Genomic DNA, 20,773 nt, shown 5'->3' on the forward strand with positions numbered 1-20,773 from the left:
GCATTCCAATCGTAGGCTTTTTTTTTTTTTTTTACATTCTACAGTGGGTGACTTAAACTGGTGCTGGAGGCTCTCTTTGTTACTGGAAGCATTATGATAATAGTAAGAGCTGACTTTTCTTGAGATTTGGAGGTAGAAATAGAGAAATATTTCTTGCTGTGTTGTGCTCTTCTTTGCCCCAGCACGATCCCTGTCTGCTGTGGTTTGGCAGGCAGGCTAAGTCTCTGGAACATGTCAATATTACTGTATTTTGTTATCCAACTTCAGTTAAGTTATAATTCATATTTTCTACGAGAGAAAAAAAAGTGTACATTCACCTAAAGTGACAAAATGGTTCAATAATAATAAAAAAAAAGGTTTAATAAAACTTAGTAGGATTGTGATGTTGTCTGTTCTAGGCCTGTTGGGTTGGGTTGGGTTTTCTGTTGTGTGTTGAGCTGCGTGGGCTCCTCGCTGCCGTCCTCCTGGATGCCCAGCACGGAGCTGGGAGCAGGTGAGGGCACTGTGCTCTGCTGCCATTTGCTTTGGATTTACCATCACGGGGAGAGGCAAGAACTGCTTGTGTTGCAGTAAGTAAATAGCATGTCTATTCATTATTTATCTGCTGCTGAATTTTAATGAATTATAGCAGCAACGAGTAAAGCCCTTATAGTGAGGATTATACTATAGGTAGTGACACGATCTTCTATGTACGAGAAAATGATTTTCTCTAAAACTTAGCACTTGGCTTTGTGATACCTGTACCTGCCCCTCCAACCCATGCTTCATCAACCACGTGTTCCTGGTGCCCTGAGCCTGTGACGAGTGGAACCCCAAAGGTAAATTGAAGGCTGGTTTTTGTTGGGTGTTTTTTTTTCCTACTTTGCTCCAAGTATAATAGAGAAGAACAGAACTCATTAAAAATTGAAGGCCGTCGTTCGAAGTAGGAAATGCGCATCCACAGCTGGCTAATGCAGATATTGTATTTAGCAAACAGAACTCTGCTGTTTTCACCAGTGTGTGCCAAACAGTAAACAGAACATTTGCAAGCGGGTACATGTATAGAAAACAAAATTCAAGCTGCAAGTAAGTGAGATTCCTGAAGTCTGGAATGGGAGTGCTAGTGCCTGACCCAGGAAGGTAACGTGCGTGTGGGCACGTGCTTAGCAGACTCAAGTGGAGTTTGTGCGTCACTGGGAGGGTTCTGAGACACGCAGCTCATCAAGCAACGGTTTGTGGGACGGGTGGGGATGTTTTGGGGGCTGTATGTAAGGAAAAAGCCCACCTGTCTTGTGGCACGGAGCTCTTTCAACTCTGCTTAAGGTGCACGAGTGCTGCCCATCCCAACGGGGCTGAGATAGTTCTGGATCTGTGTAGGTATGAGCCGTGCCTCCATCCGTTCCAGTGCAGGAGGAGGACCTGCCCCTCAGCCACGCAGGCACAGGTGGGTTTGTATAGGAGAGCTTCCCAGCATCGACGCTGCCCCGTGGGCTGGGACGGAGCTGATACCGTTTCTGCCAAGGACACTAATTAACCTGCTAAATGAGCTTGTCCCTTTGGAGTGCGTACCAGAGAACTGAGTTATCTAAAATGCCGCTCCGCAGAGAGCTTTAATTAGCAGCTGCGCTTCCAGGGGCGGATGGGGGCTGCAGCTTGGTGCTTTTGGGGTCTCTCACCCTAAAATGCTGTTCTTGCTGTACTTCACTGTGCATCTTGCAGCCTCAGCCAGCGCTGACGCTGCCCGCAGGTGCCCCCAGAGCAGCGCTAGGAGCAGGACACAGCTCCCTGCTGGGCCAGCCCCAAGGAGCAGCTCTCCCAGCTGCCCACCGCACCAAAAATACCACGTTTTAATAACCGGCCCGAGCGAAGCACAGCCCGGCTTGTTTCTGCCTGCCAGATTAACAGATGGCTACCATCATTAATATTGCAAAACTTTGGGAGTTCATAATTCTTTAATCTACAAAGCCGGGCGGGGTAAACTAATGCGGCCTTGCAATCTGCTGTGCGGGTCCCCCACGGCCCCTGGGGGGCATTTGGTGCACGTGGCCCTGCCCAAATGCTGCCAAGAAGAGCACGAGGGCTGCTTTGTCCGTACGAGGATGAGCGTAGGACACCGTTGACTTGGGGCTGGTGGCTCTGAAATTCTCCGCGCTGGTGGCTCTGCCTGGCCCCGCTGCAATCAGATTGCAGAAAATCCGCAGAAATCCAATCACCCGTCCTCAGTGTCGTTTTATTGCTAAACCCCAGCCTTTCCCATAATTGTTTGGAGGCAGCGCTGGGAGATTACGATTGATGTCAACAGCGAGATAAGCCGCGGGGCAGCGCGCGGTATCGCTGGCCTCGTTAAGAGGTGGCCGGTGTCCTATGGGAGCGTGTACCCAAAGGAGGCCAACTCCATGGGCCCTTTGCAGCGGGGTCACAACCCAACCCCCTGTACCATTGCCTCCCAGTGAGGTGCTGCCAGCTCAGCATCCCCTCCCCGGGCAGCCCCATTGATCCTGGCTGCATCCCAGCCCCGTGGCTCTTCCTGGGCAGGCAGAGGGCGGCAGGAGCCCATTAGGCTCAGGGCAGTGCCATTGATTGGGGTGGAAGGCGCCCGCAGAGACAGAGTGGGTCAGTGTCTGCATAGATGAAGATACAGGTTAGATACAGATACATAAATATAGCTATCAGCAAAGAGAAAAGTCCTTGTAGTGAGGATTATGCTATAGCTAATGGTGTAATCTTTTATGGATGAGAAAATGCCTTTCTCTGAAGATTAGCTCCTGACTTTGCAATAGCTATGCCCAGCTAACCCGTACCCAACCAACCCCAGCAGAAAGCATCTCTAACGTATTCTATGTCTCACTGGTACACGTTATGCTGTATTACTTATTTTGTTGGTTATATTTAAAATATATTTTATATGTTATATATATTTTTATATATATAATATCAATATATATATAATATAAACATAATATATCAGTTTTATTGTATTGCAAGTTAGCCTCCATGCTCCTTATGGGTCCCTTCCAACTTGTGCTATTCTATGACTCTACATAGTTTACCTATGATATTATTGCATATCTAATATTTTTATTTCACCTTTTCACCAAGCTCTCAGGGCAGCATGCAGGATTCACTCCTTGAGTTCCAGCCCAGGGGAACACCTTGGTGTGGCAACACCAGGCTTGGCTTTTTGGGGTAGAATGGGGCAAATCCAGCATTGCTGTGGGAAGTAATTAGTGCCGTGACTGGGAGGAGCTCAGCTCAGGGCTTGGAGCTCCATATGGCAAAGGACCAGCCTAAACAGCAGTGTGCAGGGCAAACAGCCCAGAGTGGGTACAACACACTGCCCTTGCAGGGGGCTGGGGCAGGGCTTGGCCCCTTCATCCTCACCAAATATTTAGTTTTCAACCGCTCAACTTTTGAAGCCGTCTTTCTATTTCTTTTCCGTAATAACCCCATCCCCCCATGAACCCCCGCAGCTCCCTGCCAGCACCAGGAGAGCAGGAAGAACAAGGAAACTGGGGGGCAGCACGTGGGGAAAGGGCATGGCATGGGGCTGGGGGTGGCAGTGGGGGGGTCCTTCTGATGGCACCCGGGGAAAGCTTGGGCAGGGATGTGGGCAGGGACGGGGGCAGGGATTTGAGCACAGATGGAGGCAGGGATGCAGGCAGGGACGCAATCAGATATGGGCAGGGATGTGATTGCAGGGATGCAGGAAGGGCTGTGGCAGGGATGCAGGCAGGATCAGCCCTCTTGGGGTGCCGCTGCGTCCCATCACTTGTCCCCACGTGTCCCCAAGGGACCCACCCGCCCCTCACAGCCCCATTTCGGCAGCGCGGCCTCCGCAGCCCCGGGTACCAGCACGCTGCCTCTCCATCCCCGCGGTGCTCACGTTCCAGCGGAGCCAAATCCCCCGGGAGCTGCGGAGGGGGGAGGACGCTCTCATTATCCGGCTCTTGCCGTGTCGGAGGCAGCTGGACTGGCCGTGCATTAATAGATTACACAGAGGATTTGGGCTCGCTGACAGCAGCGAGGGCAGCGCTAGCAGGAGGCGAGGCCAGCCCGGCTTGCTGAGCCGCGGGGACAGACGCAGCCCCGCGCCCTCTGCCACCTCTTCCAGCCGAGGTAAGTGAAGGGCTGAGCCGTGGCACTTGGGATGGATGGAGCGGGGATGGGGACGGTTCTGCTCTCAGTGAGCTGTGGGGAGGCCGGAGAGCGGGGATGCTGCTGGGCACCGGGTTTGCCCTCCTCCCGGCTGTGCCGAGTGTTTCTCCCAGGGATGCTCTGCGGAGACACGGAGCTGCTGAGCTGTGCCCTGCGTGGGGCTGAGCTGGGATGCGGGATGGATGAGGGATGGACACGGGGTCGGCCCCGGTTTGATCACCGCTGTGGGCTGCTGGAGGGCGAGGAGGGCACGGCCCCGGCGTTGCTGGGGTCACGGCTGGGAATGGGTTTCCCCTTGTGCCGTGCATCCCTGCAATGGTGAAGGGAGCTGGAGTCACAGCAGTGCTTGCAGCTCAGGCCATGCCTCGGTCTCCCCATCCCACCCCACTGTTGCCCAGTGTCACTGTGTGGTGCTGCAGGATGTTTAGTGCTACCCATACCCCCACTGGCCCTCCTCACGTCCATAGGGCCACCGTCCCCGGGTGATGCTCAGTGCCACCAGGAGTGAGGCTGGGATGTGGGAATCCCACCGTGTCCCCACCTATCAGCTTGGGCGCTGCGATGCATCCCCACCACACACCTATAGAGTTCCATTGGTGGGGGCTGAGCCATCCCTGGGGCTGTGTGTGGCCAAAATCCATCCTGGCCCTCGCTCAGGGCCATGGCAGGAGGACAACGTCCCCTACCCAGGCAGCCTCGGGTTTGTTATTCGCAGTCAAATCGCAGGCAAATCCAGCGCAGTGCTCAGGGCAGGGTTTGCGTGAGCCCGCAGGCTCCGTCTGATACTGGGCACTTGTCCCTGTGCCACTGAGGTAAGTGCAGCCCTCACCTCCAGCCAAGGCACCAAATCATCCCAAGAGCTCTCAGGGCCGTGGGTCTGCCATGGGTGGGATGGGGAACGTGGGGACACTCTGCCTTCCAGCTCCCACCGAGCCCCAGCACCATGGACGAGTGGGACCTGCCCCAGTGGAAGAAGGAGGTGGAGAGCCTGAAGTACCAGCTGGCCTACAAGAGGGAGATGTCCTCCAAGACGATACCCGAGTGAGTGGGCGCACGGCAGGGAGCAAGGGTGCGAGTGGGGGCTGAGATGGGCAGAGCTCTCCCACACACCAGGCTGAGCACTGCTACCTCGGCGCGAGGCAAAGCCATGGAGGGAAGGGGTTGGGTGGCCACGGAGGGCTGCGTGACCCCCGTGCTCCCCCGCCCCGCAGGTTTGTGAAGTGGATAGAAGACGGCATCCCTGAAGACCCCTTCCTGAACCCGGAGCTGATGAAGAACAACCCCTGGGTGGAGAAAGGGAAGTGCAGCATCCTCTGAGGGTGGGCGCTGCGCATTAACACTGAATGTACACTTTTTTATTAGCTAGCTTCCTAATATGACTAACTAATATGAAACACCCGACCCTCATCTCGTCTTATTATTTTAGTAGTAGAAGCGTTTGGTTTTATAGGGGGGCAGCTGGGGAAGCACACACGGGGCAAATGCACGGGGGATGGCAACAGCAAAGGTTCCCCAGGGCGGGGGGGGCTGCCCCTTGTTCTGCCCCTTCCGTACCATGAGCGAGTGCTGAACTTGTAAAGGGAGAAAACTTTTATACAACGTTCTCAGTGCTTTTCACTACTCTTTTTGTATACTGCAGGCTCTACGCTTTTTGCAGCGCAACAGGCACAATATGACAACGAGGGGTTTATAAACGAAATAAACAGAGCAATATGTCATGCTTTTATTAACTTTTATACTTTTTTTTTTTTTTTTAACAAAACTGGTATATAAAAAAAAATACATCCACACCATCCCTCACCCCACGTGAGGGTTAGGAAGCCAGAATTCAGCTTATCATTTCCCTGTCACCCCCGGGCTCGGTCCCCTGGCTGCTACAGCAGGTCCCTGATGTAGAGGTTCCTCCGCACGGCGTTGGACACCCCCTCGTTGAAGCGGAACCACACGTCGCTGCGCCCCACGGCTTTGCCCATTTGGTTCTCGATGGCATCGTGCTCCGAGGGCTGAGCTTCTGCAGGGCACGGGGACACGGGGATTTTCCCATGGCACGCTCCACGCTGCTGTACCCACCCCCCACCTGCAGCCCCTCCTGCTACATGCGGGTCCCACCGCTGTCCCCAGGGCAGGGGGTGGTGCAAGGGGCCACCCCATCCCTCTGCCACCTACCTGGGGCTGGAGCTGATCGCTGCCGTGGTATCGGCCGCCCAAAGAAGTCTGTCTCGGGCTATGAAAAGCAGAAGAGGAGGCGGTCAGGGCAGCCCTGCAGAGCCCAGGTGCAGAGCACACACAGGGAGATGGGCAAAGAGAAATGACCAAGGCAGAGGGCAGCTGCAGGAGCCTCTCCTTGCCCCCGGTGGGCTGCTCCAGCCCTCTTTGCCCATGGACCCATCCAAAATCCCACTGCAGGAGGAAGCCATCGAGCAGGAGCCGCATGCAAATCCTGCAGAAAGGCCTCGGTAAAATGCAAACAACATTCAAAAATCAGGAGGAAAAGACAAACTGCGATGTTTGCTTTGCTGATGGGCAGAGCCCTAGGTTCAGCTCAGGACATGGGGCAGTGGCAGGGGGCTCGGCTCCAGCAGAGCAATGTGTAACCCCAAAGGCTTTGGGTGCTTTGGGCTGCATTGACGGCAGCCCACCTCCTCTTGTCCCTGCAGACATGGGCTGCACTGGGTGCTGGTGGCTCCCTGCAGGACGCCAATGTCCCCAGGTATAGGACAGCTGCAGGGTGCTCCTGGTGACCTCCCCCCCTCCAGAGCCGCTGATGGGTAAAGGCCACTCCGCCCTCACTAACACTAATTAAGTCCTCTCTGCAAGGAGTGCCCAGCTCTCGGCTATTTCATACCATTCTATTAAAAAAAAAAAAAAAAATACACCAACGGAGAGACCATATCTCCAGCAGGGAATGGCATGAGCTGGTAGGGAAGGAGGTGGGGCAGGAGTGCCCTGGAGGTGTCACAGTCCCTCACCTTGTCCTGCACCGCTGCCCTCCTCACAATGTGCTCCAGGCGCTGCTGGTGGTTGCGGGGCGCTGCCGTCCCCCCGGCCCCCATCTCTGCATCCCCGATGTCCGCTGGCTCCTGTGAAGAGGAGAGCCCTGAGCACAGCCCCCGGGGGTACCCAGGGAAGGGGAAAGCCCTCAGAAGCGTGTATGTGTGCATGGGGGGGGGTGTTACGATCCTACAGTACATAAGTACCTGCTCGTTCCCACCTGGGAAATGCAGGATTTTGTAGTTTTGTTACAGATAAACACTTTGTGTGTGCTACAAACAAAAAGCCCACAGTGGGGCCATTATTTGCCACCTATTTGGTTTGCAGTACCCCAGTGACCTGGCAAGGACCTGTCGTCAGGTTCAGCTCCAGATGAGCCCAAGGCAGCACCTGGTGCATGCTGTGTGGGGACTGTGAGTTGGCACCACGTAAACAAGAAACCCCCAGAGATGGTTCTGTGCCATAGGTGCCCCCTGAGAAACTGCAAGGGGCTCCCAGGGACCAATTATCCCCTGGCACCAGGCAGGGCAGGCAGAGTGACGCAGACCAGAACAGAGCTGCTTCTCTGTCCCAACATCTGCCCATGGCTCCTTGTACCAGAGGGTCTCAGCAGCAGGCAGAGGAATCACAGAATGGTTTGAGTTGGAAGTGAGCTCTAAAGGCCGCCTGGTCCCACTCCCTGCACTCAGCAGGGACCCCCACAGCTCCATCCGTGCTCAGAGCCCAGGCTTTGGCATCCGTGGGAGGAGCAAAGTGAAGCAACCCAAGGAAGATGCACACAGACAGGGGAAGTGAAATTCCCACCTTGTCACAGCGCTGGTTAAGAAAGGTGAAGGGTTTTTAGCTTTAACTCACAGTGAGTGTTGTTTTTTTCCTGGGCTGCTGGGTTAGCTGCTGTGCTGCCCTGCAAACCCCAGGCAGATGCGCAGCAGTGGAGGGGCAGCAGGGACTGGGGGGTTAATCCTGGATTTCAATGTGCAGAGCACAAAGCCATGAGCTGTAGCTCTGCTGCCATCCATGGGCAGAGGCACTGAGTAACCCCACGCACCTTCCAGCTGTGCCACCGGGCTCCTTTTGGGGGTCTCTGCTGCTTTGGAAGGACCCCATCCACTCAGCAGCCCTACGGACTTTATTGAGGGTTGGACTCGATGATCTCAGAGCACTTTTCCAACCTTACCACTCCTATGATCCCACTGCCCACCTGCACCCCAGGCCAGGGCCCCACCACTGTGCCCCCCCCCAGCAGCCCACCCCCCCGTTCCCCTCCCCACCTCGCTGAGGTTCCGTGCCTGCAGCACTGCCTCTGTCCTCCGCATCTTCTCCAGCTCGATCTCGCGGGCGATGAGCTGCTTGGCCTGGTAGGTGAGCTGCTTGCGGGCCGGCAGGTCGGGGAACCGGCACACGGCCTCCACGTTCCTGCAGCAAGGAGAGGAGAACGTCAGTCCCTAACGAAAAGAAAAACCACGCTGAGCAGAAAGGCACCCAGGGGCAGGGCGGATTGGGCTCAGCCGTGCAGAAGGGTTTAGCACAGCAAGATCTGACTTCCAGCCCTGTCTGTCCTCTCCCTGCCCCATCATGGGGGAGATGCCTCAGTTCCCCCATTGCAGCCCTCCCCAGGTCAGCGCAGTTAACATCAGAGCGCAAAGAGGCCCAGCAAACAGCACGGGACACGCAGAGCCGTGCTGCCCCGCAGCTCAATGACAATCCCGAGGAGATTATGTGCTTTTCAGCTTGGTTTTAGTGCAGGAACAGGAAATCACACAGCGCCCTGCACTGAGCAGATTGCCCCGCGAAAGCCAAAGTCACAGCACTGCAGCTCGGGCTCCAGCAGCAGCATCACCCTCCCCACGAGCTGCAGTCTCTGCTGAGCACAGCGGTGCCGACTGATGGCTTTGCACTTGTGACAGCTCAGAGCAAACGAAAGGTGCTGCTGCTAGAACAGCTCTGCTCGCCCAGAGACACCCGGAGGGGACTGCAGGGTTCTGCGAGGACACGGGGCTGCCACTGCCATGGCGTGGGGCGGGCTGTGCAGCATGGGCTGGGCAGCACAGGGTGGGTGCTCCCACCCCAGCACTCCCATGGGCGTTTCCTTGGAAAAAAATAAAGCACTGCTCAGTAATTAGATACAGCTGCTTGATTTAACAGAGGCTAATTTTTGTAATTAACTTTGTAGCAGGAAGACATTAGCATTGCTCCCAGCTCTGGTCAGGTCTGTGCTATGTCACCAAAGGCCCAGGAGCACGTACAGCTCCGTGGGCCCAGCACAGCCAAGAGCTGAACTGGGCAAAGACACGCTACGAACACACAAAGTCAGCAAATACACCCAAGGCTGCCACTCGTGTTCTCATCTCCATGCAGCCCCCACCCAGTGGACACCCAGCAGCCTGCAGGAGCGGGGCCAGCACCCCCAGCACCCTGCACACCCCATCCTTGCTAACTGAGCATGCACGTGCTCCTGGTGTGCGATACACCTGGGTTTCTTGCTGTCAGCCTCAGCCCCTCTGCTGCCAGCTCATGACATCCCCGCTGGGAGCCAAGGGCAGCCACTTCCTTTCTCTCAACCTGATTAAGGCCAGCACAGCCCTGCCTCGGCGCCAGCCTGCCGGTGACCCAGGGGAGACACAATGCCAGAGGCAGCCCCGAGCCAACCCCGGAGGCACAGGGCTTTTCCTTTTAAAAATCAGTTCCAAAATCCACTATCAGGGTTATTTTCAGCCCAAACGCCCTCTCCCGACCCTTGGGACTCACGGGTCAAGCTTGTAGACATACTGGCCCTCGGGCAGGCGCTCCTGGTGGTAGGTGAGGTTGTAGGCCAGCATGGTGCTGATGAGTGCTGCCAGCTGCTGCTTCTCCTTCAGGCTGTAGAGCTGCGTGTTCACCTGGGGGGAGTGAGGCCACCGGGGGGGTGAGAGCACAGCTCATCCCAAGCAGCCCAGCACCACGATGACCCACAGCAGCTTCTTGTCTCAGACAGTGAATGAGAGCAGACAGCGAACACCCACAAGGGTCACGGTAGCAAGGAGAAAAGTTTAGCATCCTAAATACCCAGGGAGGAGCAAAGTTCTGCTTCCTATTAGGGACACCACGTGCTGCAGAGCAGGGGATTCTCCTCCATCAGCCCAAGGAGGACATGCACAGAGGTGCAGGTACTCTAGAGCAGAACCATGGGACTGCACCCGGCATGGGGCCCCAAAGTCCTTGCTCACGCCAAGCCCCCAACCCCATGTGCAGGGGTCCCAGTGCCACCTCCCCTCCAATTCTGCAATTTCATGACGACCCCAAATTTGGGATGTAGTAGCGCATACACAGCCCTGCCTGGCTGCACAGCACAGGGACACATCCCAGGCTGGGAGCCACTCGCAGAGGACACAGGGGGACACTCACCGGTCGCAGTTTGGGTGCAATGATGTCCAGCAGCAGGCAGAGCACCTCCAGGATGAGGGACTGCTGCCCGGCACGACTGCGGGCGCTGGGTGTGATCCCCGACACCATGGACACCACAAGGTTCTGCATGTGGTTCAGCTTGGCCAGGGCCTGCGGAGAGGGATGGGAGGGACAGGGATGGCTCAGCCACGTCCCCTAGAGGAATGGAGCATTGCCAGCGCTGCGTGTTCCCAGGACTCACCTCATGCTGGCTGCTGGGGTAAGCGAGCCGGGGGATGCTGGTAGCTGCGAAGAGCAGGTGGAATGCCACAGGCAGGAAGGGCAGGTAACGCATCAGCTGGAAGCTCTGCCCGTGCAGAACCGCCCTGCTCAGCATGTCAGAGAAGCACAGCCACTCCAGGGCCAGGCACACCGAGCTGAAACTGGAGTCCCTCAGCTTCATATTCAGGAAATTCTCATAGAGACCCTGCAAGTGGCCATGCAGCAGGATGAGGGATGGATTGAGGTCACTGGGACTTTGAGCATCCCACTGAACTCAGCCCCAGCACCTCGCACCCCATCCCCAATCAGCAAGGGCAAGAACTCATATGCCCAGCTCTCCAACCTGGGCAAGCTTCTCCTGCTCCCCCGAGGAGCTGGCGAGGTGCAGGACACGGTGGAAGCGGTGGGAGGAGGCGGTGAGGGCAGCCCTTGCCCCAAGGTGTGACACCTCGTCCTCATCTGCCAGCAGAAGGTTGGGCAGTGCGGGATCCATCCCTATGCGGTGCCTGTGGAGAGCAAGAGAGATGGGGTGAGCACAGGCTGCCCAGACCTGTGGGTGCCCCATCGCTGGGGGTACCCAAGGCCAGGCTGGATGAGGCCCTGGGCAGCCTGAGCCGGTGGGGGCAGCTGGCCATTAAGGTTGGAAAAGCCCTCTAAGATTACCAAGTCCAACCTCTAACCCATCCCCACCAATCATGTCCCTCAGTGCCACATCTCCACGGTTCTTGAGCACCTCCAGGGACGGTGACCCCACCACTCCCCTGGGCAGCCTGTGCCAGTTACTGGGTGCATCTTGAACACACAAATCTGCTGAAACAGAGCCTGGACTCCAGGATGTTTCAGGCTTCTCCACTGCAGTTTCTGAAAAAAGAGCCCGCAACACAGCATGTGCAATCCAACAAATTCCCCTCTTACCTCTGAACTCGTGGGAGCTGGAATATCTCCTGCCAGATGGAGAAGAGTCCCTTGTTTTGGTCCTTCAGGCCGATCTTCATCGTCTGCACCATCCGCACGTCCAAATCCTTCTGGCCTCGGCCGTGCAGGAACTGCAACACAAGACACAAAGAATACAACCGTAAAATCACTGAGGATGGGAAGACCAACCCCAACCCAACCCAACCCACCATGCCCAATGACCATGTCTCTCTGTGCTACATCTCCCACAGTTCTTGAACACCTCCAGGGATGGTGACCCCACTCCTTCCCTGGGCAGCAGTGCCCAAATGCTCTTTCAGAGAAGAAATGTTTCCCAATACCCATCACGAACCTCCCTTGGCACTACTTAAGGCCATTCCCTTTTGTCCTATTGTCGTTACCTTGGAGAAGAGGCCAACCTCCCCTTGCCACAACCTCCTTTCAGGGAGTTGTAGAGAGCCACAAGGTCTTCCCTGAGCCTCCTCTTCTCCAGACTGAACCATCCCAGTTCCTTCAGCCACTCCCCATAAGACTTATGCTGCCTCCCTCAACCCCTGGCACTACACATACCTGCAGGGTGTTGATGCATGAGCGGATGTCGTTCTCAGTCTTCTCACACAGTGCCAGCAGTGCTCCCGTGTCTGCCCTCATGCCCTGCAGCTGGGCAATCTGTGGAAGAAGGGAACTGAGCACTGCTCCCAGCCATGCAGCCACACAGGGAGCGGTGCTGGGGCTGCTCCGTACCTCCCCAAGGCGCTGGGCCAGCCGGGATGGGGCTGTCCGGGGGAAGCTGAGCAGGAATGCCTGCTGCCGCAGCGGTCGGAGCGCAGGGACATACCTGGCACAGGGACAGAGGGCGGTGAGGTGCTGGCACTGCTGTCCAGAGCTGTGGGAGCCCCATCCCTGGAGGTGCCCGAGGCCATGGATGGGCCCTGGGCAGCCTGAGCTGATGGGGGGCAGCCAGCCCACTCCAGGGGGTTGAGGCTGGGGGGGCTGCGAGGTCCCTTCCAACCCAACCATGCTGTGGTTCTATGATTTTATGATCTATAAGGTCTCTTCCAATCCAACCATTCCACGGTTCCCTGATCTTTAAGGTTTCCCCAAACCCAACCATTCCATGGTTCTGTGATTGTCATGACCCCTTCCAACACAACCATTCCATGGTTCTAATAAGGTCCCTTCCAACCCAACCACCCTACAGTTCTATGATCTTTAAGGTTCCTCCCAACCCAACCATTCCATGATTCTATGACACCAGAGCCACCCTTAGGGCAGGGGTCCCAGCTCCTCTCCCGACACCCACTGGTCGTTGCAGATGCAGATGACAGGCCGCAGCAGCAGGCTGCCCTCCCGCCTCCTTCGCCGCCCTCCGCCCGCCGCCGCCTCGCCCTCGGGCTCCTTGCTGTTGATGATGTTCAGCAGCACGGTGATGGAGGCCTTGGGAGAAATGGAAGGTCAGAAGGACTGAGTGCTTGCCGTTTAGGGTAATAATTAAGTAAAAGGTAGTCAGATGCAAGCTTGAGAAGTGGGCCCACATGAACCTAACGAGGTTCTACATGGCCAAGTGCAGGGTTGTTGCACTTAGGTTGGGGCAATCCCAGATATATGGACAGACTGGGAAAAGAACTCATAGAGAGCAGCTCTGAGGGGTAGGACTTGGGAGTCTGGTGGATAAGAAAGCAGAAACGAGCCTGGAAGGCCAACAGTGTCCTAGGGTGCATCAATAGAGAGGGGACACATGCTGCCCAGAGCTGTGGGTGCCCCATCCCTGGAGATGCCCAAGGCCAGATGGGCCCTGGGCAGCCTGAGCTGGTGGGGGGCACTCAGCCCATGGCAGGGGTGGGGCTGGGGGGCTTCGAGGTCCCCTCCAACCCAACCACTCTGTGATTCAGTAACATAAGCCTGGATAAAGCCTCACGGTGGGTGCGCCATCGATCTCATCGATGATCAGACAGTTGGGCTTCTCCTCGGCACCCAGCACCGACTTCATCTGGGTGGCAGCTTGGATGCGCGTCTTGAAGGTCTCCGGGCTGCGGTCATCGCTGTGGGACAGCGGCTCAGCTCAGCTCAGCGCCACCCCAGCATGGCCGCCCTCGCAGGGCCGTGCCGGCGCTCACCTGGCATTCATCTCCACCACGTTGTACCCCGCGTGCCGCGCGATGACATGTGCCAGCGTTGTCTTCCCCAGGCCGGGCGGGCCGCACAGCAGAGCGACCTGCAGGGAGAGGAGACGTGGGGTGGCACGGAGCGACCACGCTGCCAGGGGGACAGCTCTGCCTTCAGCCCTGGTTGTGTTCGTAGAGACAGCGGGAGAAGGTCACCACGGGAGGAAAAATAGAACAGGAGCTCCCAGAGGTGAGTTGTCCCAGCTGGCATCACTCCTGCATATATGTATATTTATAGGATGATAGAAAAAGGTGCACAAAACCCCTTGCAGAATTATACTCCCGAGAAACTTCCTAGTATCTATTTTTGTTTCCCTGGTTTTTTATAACCTTTCACCAGATGCAGCAAAGCTGTAAAATGGCCTGGGTGTGTTATCTCTGCTCCTTTTACTCTTTTAGCATTCCTGCTCTTCTCTGAATGCAGAAACATTTGCTCAAAGCCATGCCATGTTTGCCCCTAGTGAACAAAGCCAAGTTCAACCTCTGATAGATGGGGGCTTCTTTCCTCACCCAGCCCATCTATTGTGGCCTGACCTGTGCACCTCCCCTGGTTATCGTATTACTCAACTGAAACAGAAGATTAAATGAGAAATAATAATAATAAAAAACAATGTATTTCTGAATGAGAGACATGGAATCAATTTTTTTCCTGGATCTGTACTGGAAAAGACAGACACTGCTCCTCTCCAGTGCTGGGGTCTGGGGAACATTATGGGGATGTGCTCTGTGCCCTGCCCTGCTCACCTTGTACTTGGGTCTCTTGTGCTGGTCCAGCTCAGCTTCCAGGATCTCTTCTGTGAGCTGTGCCTTCGTTTTCCACTTGTTCTGCTGCTCCTTGGGCTGCTTGAATGGGGGGTGAGTTTCGGCACCAGGCTTTGCTTTCTTCACAGGCTGCTCCCTCCCAAACACCACCGTGTCCCAGAGCTTCAGCCACTTCAGCAGGCAGCGGTTTGTGTACTGAGCAGCAAACAAGAACGAGAGCCATCACCAGCGAACCTCACAAACATCCAGCCAAGGGCAGAGAAAGTTCATTCTCCCTCATGGCAAGCCCAACCACCCACAGCATTAAAGAAGAGTTATAAAGCAGTACATCCACCCAAATCCCGCTGATCCTGGCAGCTCACATCATCACTAAGCAGCTCCATGTAGCGCCGAGGAGCAAACTTGTCCACCCAGAGGCAATGGGGCGCAGGCTCCTCCTCGTCTGTGTTCCTAGGCTGCTCCATGGCCTCGTCACTGGTCTCTGGGCAGCTACAAGTTGGGTGAACACATGCTACATGACACAAGGAGGCAGAGCTGGGAGCTCACCTCATGCCTCCCAGGCTGAGAATGCTTGCAGGGAGATGTGGATCCCACATCCAGACCCACCGCAGCATCTCATGACTGAGAGCGTGGCAAGGACAGGAGCTGCCCAGACCTCACCTGTTTATTATCTCTGTCAACTGCTGCGATGCCTCCAGAGCTTTCCTCCGGTGCTGGGGCACAAACAGGGTGAGAGGGGTCAGGGATGCCCCACCAACCCTTGATGATGGGTGAGTAGGGCCGGGGCAGGAAGGAGCGGTACCTCCTCATACACTCGTTCCTTCAGGTAGGAGAAGGGGACCCCCAGCAGATGGAGTGGCCGGTACGCGTTCCAGCCCACAGAATCACGCAGCTGTGAGGAACAGAGGACGCGCTGATGCTCAGCACATGTTCTGCGCTCTGTCAGAGCCCCTGAACTGGATGGAGGTCCCCTTACCTCCCGCCCTGTCTGAGAGGGATCGTCCCTCACAGCCATGAAGACCCTGGTGCCCTCGCTGGATGTCACGTTGATGTAGTCCCCCAGGACAGGTGGGCGCTTGAGGACGCGCTTTGGGTTCTCAGTGGGTGGGGAGCTCTGCAGGGGCCCCAGGCCGCTCACCTCCAGCTCTGAGCTGGGGAATGCCAGGCTCCTACAGCAGAGGGTGAGAGAAGGAGCAATCAAACTCCATCCATGGAGATCCCGCAGCATCGGCAGGCAGACGCAAAGCTCAGTGACACAAAGAGCTGCGGCCAACCTGGCAGCATGGGGACCACGGGGTGACACTGAGCCAGGCACAAGTGTGACAGCGTCCTGGAGGACATCGGGCTCCAGCTCAACGTCCCCACCAAAGTTCAGCTTCTTCACAGCTTCCAGCCGCTGCCGCTTTGGCTTTGGAGCTGCGTGACACACGGAGGTGGGAGAAAGTTGAGAGACACGGCACGGAGCAAAGCCCAGAGCAGGCTGGGATGCAGCAGGGACCCACAGAGTCCCCACATCACCAACACAGCAAAACCTTACTGAGGGCCACAGGGGACTCTGCAGGAGGTGAGGGCAGTGGGGATGCGTGCAGGGCATACTCCTGGCTCCTCTTCCTGGCATTGGGCCCCACAGCCGGGCCGGCCTCATCCTGCAGCTGCTTCCTGCTGCGGAACTGGGAGACTTTGGGGCCAGGAGAGGATGGGTAATCTGGAAGAGAACACAGGGTGGTGGAGGTGGGAAGGGACCTCCGGGTGCCTTCAGTGCCACTCTGCCCCATCAGGAACACCCAGAGCAGGGGGCCAGGACCGCGCCCAGGTGGGTTTGGAGATCTTCAAGGACACCCCACATCCTCCCTGGGTCCCTGTGCTCCTCCACCCGCACAGCACAGCAGTGCTGCCCGATGGGACCCTCCTGTGCTCCGGTTCGCGCCCAGTGCCCCCGCTCCCACCACCAAACAGAACCCGGCTCCACGCTCACAGCCACGCTCACACCCCCGAGCCGCCTCCTCTCCGGGCCGCCCCGACCGGCTCCCAGCACAGCTCCCAGCACAGCTCCCAGCACAGCTCCCAGCACAGCTCCCAGCACAGCTCCGGGCCCTCCCCCGGAGCTCCCCCCGGCAGCCGCGCGTGACCCCAGCCCCGGAGGACACCCACCCAGTCCCAGCAGCTCCGAGCAGTCCTGACCCCCCGCGTCCCGCGCACCTTCCAGCTCGGCTAGCACCTCCAGCTCTGCGGCGAACCGCTCGGCGAAGTCATCCTCGTCCCCGGGGCTCTCCATGGGCCGCGCCGCGCACCGGAGCCACCCCGAGAGCCCGAGCTTCCGCCCGCCGCGCCGATCGGAAGGGCCGACGCTGATTGGCTGCGGGGCGCGGCTTGCAAACTGCGGGAGCGCTGATTGGCTGCGAGGAGAAGGTCAGCGAGCGCTGGACTCGCTGATTGGCTACGGGGCGATCCGCGGCTGGCGCCGAGGTGACGCGTTGCGGCCGCTCCGCTCCGCCCGGCGGGGCCGGGGCCGCGGCCGCGCCGCAGGTGGGCCGGGAGCGGGGCCGGGAGCGGGGCCAGGGCGGGGGGTCCGGGGGGGCTGCGCGGGGCCGCAGGAGCGAGCGATGCGGGGCTGCGATGCGCGGTCAGCCCCGGCCCGCCCGGCCCCAGCCCCGCCGCTGTCCCCGCAGGGCGCTCGCCATGGAGCCGGGCACCATCGACAACCTCTGCATCCTGTACCAGAGCCCCGACTTCATCGTGGTCAACAAGCACTGGGACATCCGCATCGACAGCAAGATGTGGTACGAGACGCTGACCCTGCAGAGCCAGCTGAAGCACCGCTTCCCGGAGCTGGCCGACCCCGACACCTACTACGGCTTCAGGTGAGCCCCCAGCCGCGGGCGGGGCTGCGCGTCGGGGGCCGCGCGGCCGCGGTGCTCCCGCACGTCACTCTGCCCCAGGTTCTGCCACCAGCTCGACTTCTCCACCAGCGGGGCCCTCTGCGTTGCACTCAACAAAGCGGCAGCGGGAAGCGCCTACAAGTGCTTCAAGGACCGCCTGGTGACCAAAGCCTACCTGGCCCTGGTGAGCTCAGTGTTACCCGTGCAAGCTGGGGGGTGAAGGGATTGAGCAGTTTTAGGGAGTACTGGTGGGTGGCAGCTGCCCCTGAGCCAGCAGGGAGCCCTGCTCTCTCTCAGCCCAGAAAGCCAACCTTACCCTGGCCTGCACCCAAAGCAGTGTGGCCAGCAGGGCGAGCAAGTGATCCTGCCCTTCTGCTGTGCTCCGTGAGACCTCACCTGCAGCGCCGCGTCCAAATGTGCAGCCTTCCATACAGGAGAGACATGGACCTGTTGGAGCACATCCAGACGAGGGCCACAAAAATGGTCCCAGAGTTGGAACACCCCCCCTACAAGTTGGTTCTGCTAAGGGCGGTGAGGAATGGCACAGGGTGCCCAGAGGTGGCTGTGCCCCGTCCCTGCAGACACCCATGGTCAGGCTGGATGGGGCTCTGAGCACTGATGGAGCTGTGGGTGTCCCTGCTCAGTGCAGGGAGTGGGACCAGACGGCCTTGAGAGGTCCTTTCCAACTCAAACCATTTGATGGTTCTGATCCCAGCAGCTCCTGCTTCTGGTTGTCTCACTTTGCTAAACTGCAGCTTGGCCTCTGCTTTCTCATCCCTTCACTGAGCAGCAGGCAGTGGGTCTGGGCTTCCCCCACAATCCAGTTTTGTCCCCTGTCCCTGTAGGTGAGGGGCCACGTTGACCAGAGCCGTATGACAATCCGCTATGCCATTGGGAAGAACACAGCGGAGGGCATGACCCACATGATGTGCATCGAGGGGACAGAGGGTGAGCAGCACCCACACCCTGCCTGTACCCAAGGGAGCCGGGCAGGGCTGACCCCCGGATCTCGTTGCAGGCTGTGAAAACCCCAAGCCGTGCCAGTCGGAGCTGATCGTGCTCGAGCACGGGTCCTACAGCGGAGATCCTGTGACCAAAGTACTGCTGCAGCCACTGACAGGTGGGGCTCTGCGGGGGCTCACGTGGTGCATGTATCTATAGCACAGGGTGGGATCCGTGCTTGCAGCCCTGGGCATTAGTGGTGCAAAGCAGCTCAGAAGGGGCTGAGTGAAGCTGAGAGCTCATGGACTTGAGTTCTCCAACTGAAGGGGCTCAAACACCCTTTGGTGCATCACCGTGGGGATGCTAAGGGGGGATTCGGTGACACTCTGCAGCCCCGCTCCTGCTCTCCCCCCAGGGCGCACCCATCAGCTCCGGGTTCACTGCAGCGCCATCGGCCACCCCATCGTGGGGGACTTCACCTACAGCCACAAGAAGGACAGCGGTCCCTACCGCATGATGCTGCACGCCTACTACCTGCGCATCCCCACCGGCAAGGAGCTCATCGAGGTCTGCGCGCCCGACCCCTTCGTCACAGCCATGGATGGCAACTGGGTGCCGCAGCACGTCGCGCACCGCCTGGACGAGACCATCCAGGAGCTGAAGGACAAGGCAGTGCAGAAGGAGGACGCGGAGCAGAGTCAGCAAGCCGTGCCTGGGGATAAAGGAGAGGAAGCACTGAGGGAAGCCAAGAGCCCGGAGCTGGAGGAGCAGCGTGCGCAGTGCGAGCAGTGGTTGGCTGAGTGGGCTCTGGAGTGAGCGCCGGCCGTGTCCGTGCGTTCCCAACCCTTTGCTCCATTGTCGTCCCGATGGGTTCTGGCAGCCTACTCCTGAGCCCAGCACCAACTCCACATCCGCACTTTCCATAGGTTGTGGTTTCCCTCACCTCTGGATCTGGGATTAGGCAGATTTTAGCAGCAATTAGGATTGGTTTCTTTTCTTACCGTGCCCATCACCCATCTGGCTACTGGACGCCCCTTTCCTAATTGTGTGCCGCAGCAGCAGTCAGTGTGCCACGCGCCAGCTTAGAGTGACCCTGGAGCTTTGCGTCCCTGTGCTGGGGCAAGCATGGCTGTGCTGTGAGCGTGCTGGATGCGCCCACAGTCCCACGGCACTCGGGTGCTCCATGTGCCCTCCGTGGGCTCCGTGTCCCCTGCTCCATCCCACTGCAGTCCCCAGCACAGGAGGCAGGATGTCCCCTCCTTGCTTATTGCCCAGGAGCTGGGACATGGGCATGGCCCTGCCACCCACCTGCGTGTTTTTAAAGGTTTGTTGAAGATGAGCAAGTTGATACAAAGAGATTTTAAAGCTTTTTTTTTTTTTTCAGATTTCTATGGAAAGAATCTCGTCTTTTAGCAGTTCTGATGGTCCCAGAGATGCACGTATTTTTAGTACTTACCTTGTATTAAAGCAGCCAGCATCCCCACGCTTTTTCTAATAGATCCTCCTACTCTTTCTACTAGTATTCCCCTTTTTCCTAGATGTGGAGGTAGCTCCTGCTGAGATGGATCGGAGGACAGACGGGGGGTGGCGGGGGCTCTGGGGATCAGCAGGGCTGGCTCCTCCCCACCAGGGCCCATCCCCACCTGCAGCTGTGCCCAGGAAGGGCAGGCAGCCACAGGCACTCCCAAAGCTGTAAATTAACACTGAGTGTTTGCCAAAGAATTAGTGTCAGGGATGTGCCCGCGAGGGCCGAAAGGTTACGGGTGACATTTGCTGCATCAGAGCTGGGATGCGCCCATCCGCGCAGGAACGTCCCCGTGCCAAGGGTGGCTGCAGCCACACACTGGGGACACTGCACCCTCAGCTGCAGTGGCAGCGTGGGGACACTGTGCCGTGGGGATGTTCACAGCCGGAGCACCGCGTCCCGCAGTCCCGCACTGTGTTGCACTTTGAGCGGTATCGCAGGAGCCAGCCCTAAAGCTATTGCCCAGTGGGCAGCGCTGCCCGCATCGCCTCCACGCGGCGTTGGCTGCGTTTTGTGTAGATCCACTTTGTGCACGTGAAGGGGGGGGGGGGATGGTCATGTTTGTGTGTGTGTGTGTGTTTTGTGGTGTTCTGTACCCTCGTAACAACCCTTATTTATTGTGTATTTGTGAGCATCACCATAGTAAACCATCTCTTCCTGATGCTCTTTCCCTGTGGTTCTTCCTTCCATCCCCGGCCGCTGTAGGGCCGATGCAGTGCCACGTACTGGGGCTGGTAGGAATGAGCCCAGACCGGCCCAGCAGGACAGCCCCGTGGCTCCAGTCAGCCAACCCAACCTGTTGTGTCATCATCACG

General features: G+C 57.8%; 3 protein-coding genes across 5 annotated transcripts; 2 read left to right on the plus strand and 1 right to left on the minus strand.

Annotated features, from left to right (window-relative positions):
• On the plus strand, positions 5,045-5,530 carry GNG13 (G protein subunit gamma 13). Its single transcript, XM_021412141.1, has 2 exons — positions 5,045-5,175; positions 5,346-5,530. Exons 1-2 carry the CDS (start codon positions 5,078-5,080, stop codon positions 5,449-5,451), a joined length of 204 nt encoding a protein of 67 aa, XP_021267816.1. The 5' UTR covers positions 5,045-5,077; the 3' UTR covers positions 5,452-5,530.
• Positions 5,874-16,968, minus strand: CHTF18 (chromosome transmission fidelity factor 18). The gene is made up of 22 exons (XM_021411675.1): positions 16,812-16,968; positions 16,150-16,317; positions 15,887-16,028; positions 15,589-15,781; positions 15,415-15,504; positions 15,273-15,325; positions 14,975-15,101; positions 14,595-14,807; positions 13,803-13,900; positions 13,604-13,727; positions 12,989-13,122; positions 12,430-12,523; positions 12,256-12,354; positions 11,686-11,816; positions 11,114-11,276; positions 10,751-10,975; positions 10,510-10,659; positions 9,874-10,004; positions 8,397-8,541; positions 7,104-7,214; positions 6,301-6,358; positions 5,874-6,145 (listed from the first exon to the last, which is right to left on the minus strand). Exons 1-22 carry the CDS (start codon positions 16,885-16,887, stop codon positions 6,009-6,011), a joined length of 2,862 nt encoding a protein of 953 aa, XP_021267350.1. The 5' UTR covers positions 16,888-16,968; the 3' UTR covers positions 5,874-6,008.
• Positions 17,052-20,619, plus strand: RPUSD1 (RNA pseudouridylate synthase domain containing 1). Of its 3 annotated transcripts, none has more exons than XM_021411677.1 (6): positions 17,052-17,138; positions 17,282-17,473; positions 17,552-17,675; positions 18,337-18,439; positions 18,510-18,611; positions 18,849-20,619. In XM_021411677.1, exons 2-6 carry the CDS (start codon positions 17,292-17,294, stop codon positions 19,247-19,249), a joined length of 912 nt encoding a protein of 303 aa, XP_021267352.1. In that variant the 5' UTR covers positions 17,052-17,138; positions 17,282-17,291; the 3' UTR covers positions 19,250-20,619. The 3 variants fall into 3 exon arrangements, with proteins under 3 accessions (XP_021267352.1, XP_021267354.1, XP_021267351.1); XM_021411679.1 differs by having other exon boundaries at positions 17,061-17,138; positions 17,334-17,473; XM_021411676.1 differs by lacking the exon at positions 17,052-17,138 and having other exon boundaries at positions 17,201-17,473.

This window comes from Numida meleagris, chromosome 13 (assembly GCF_002078875.1).
Source record: "Numida meleagris isolate 19003 breed g44 Domestic line chromosome 13, NumMel1.0, whole genome shotgun sequence".
Lineage (NCBI taxonomy): Eukaryota > Metazoa > Chordata > Aves > Galliformes > Numididae > Numida > Numida meleagris.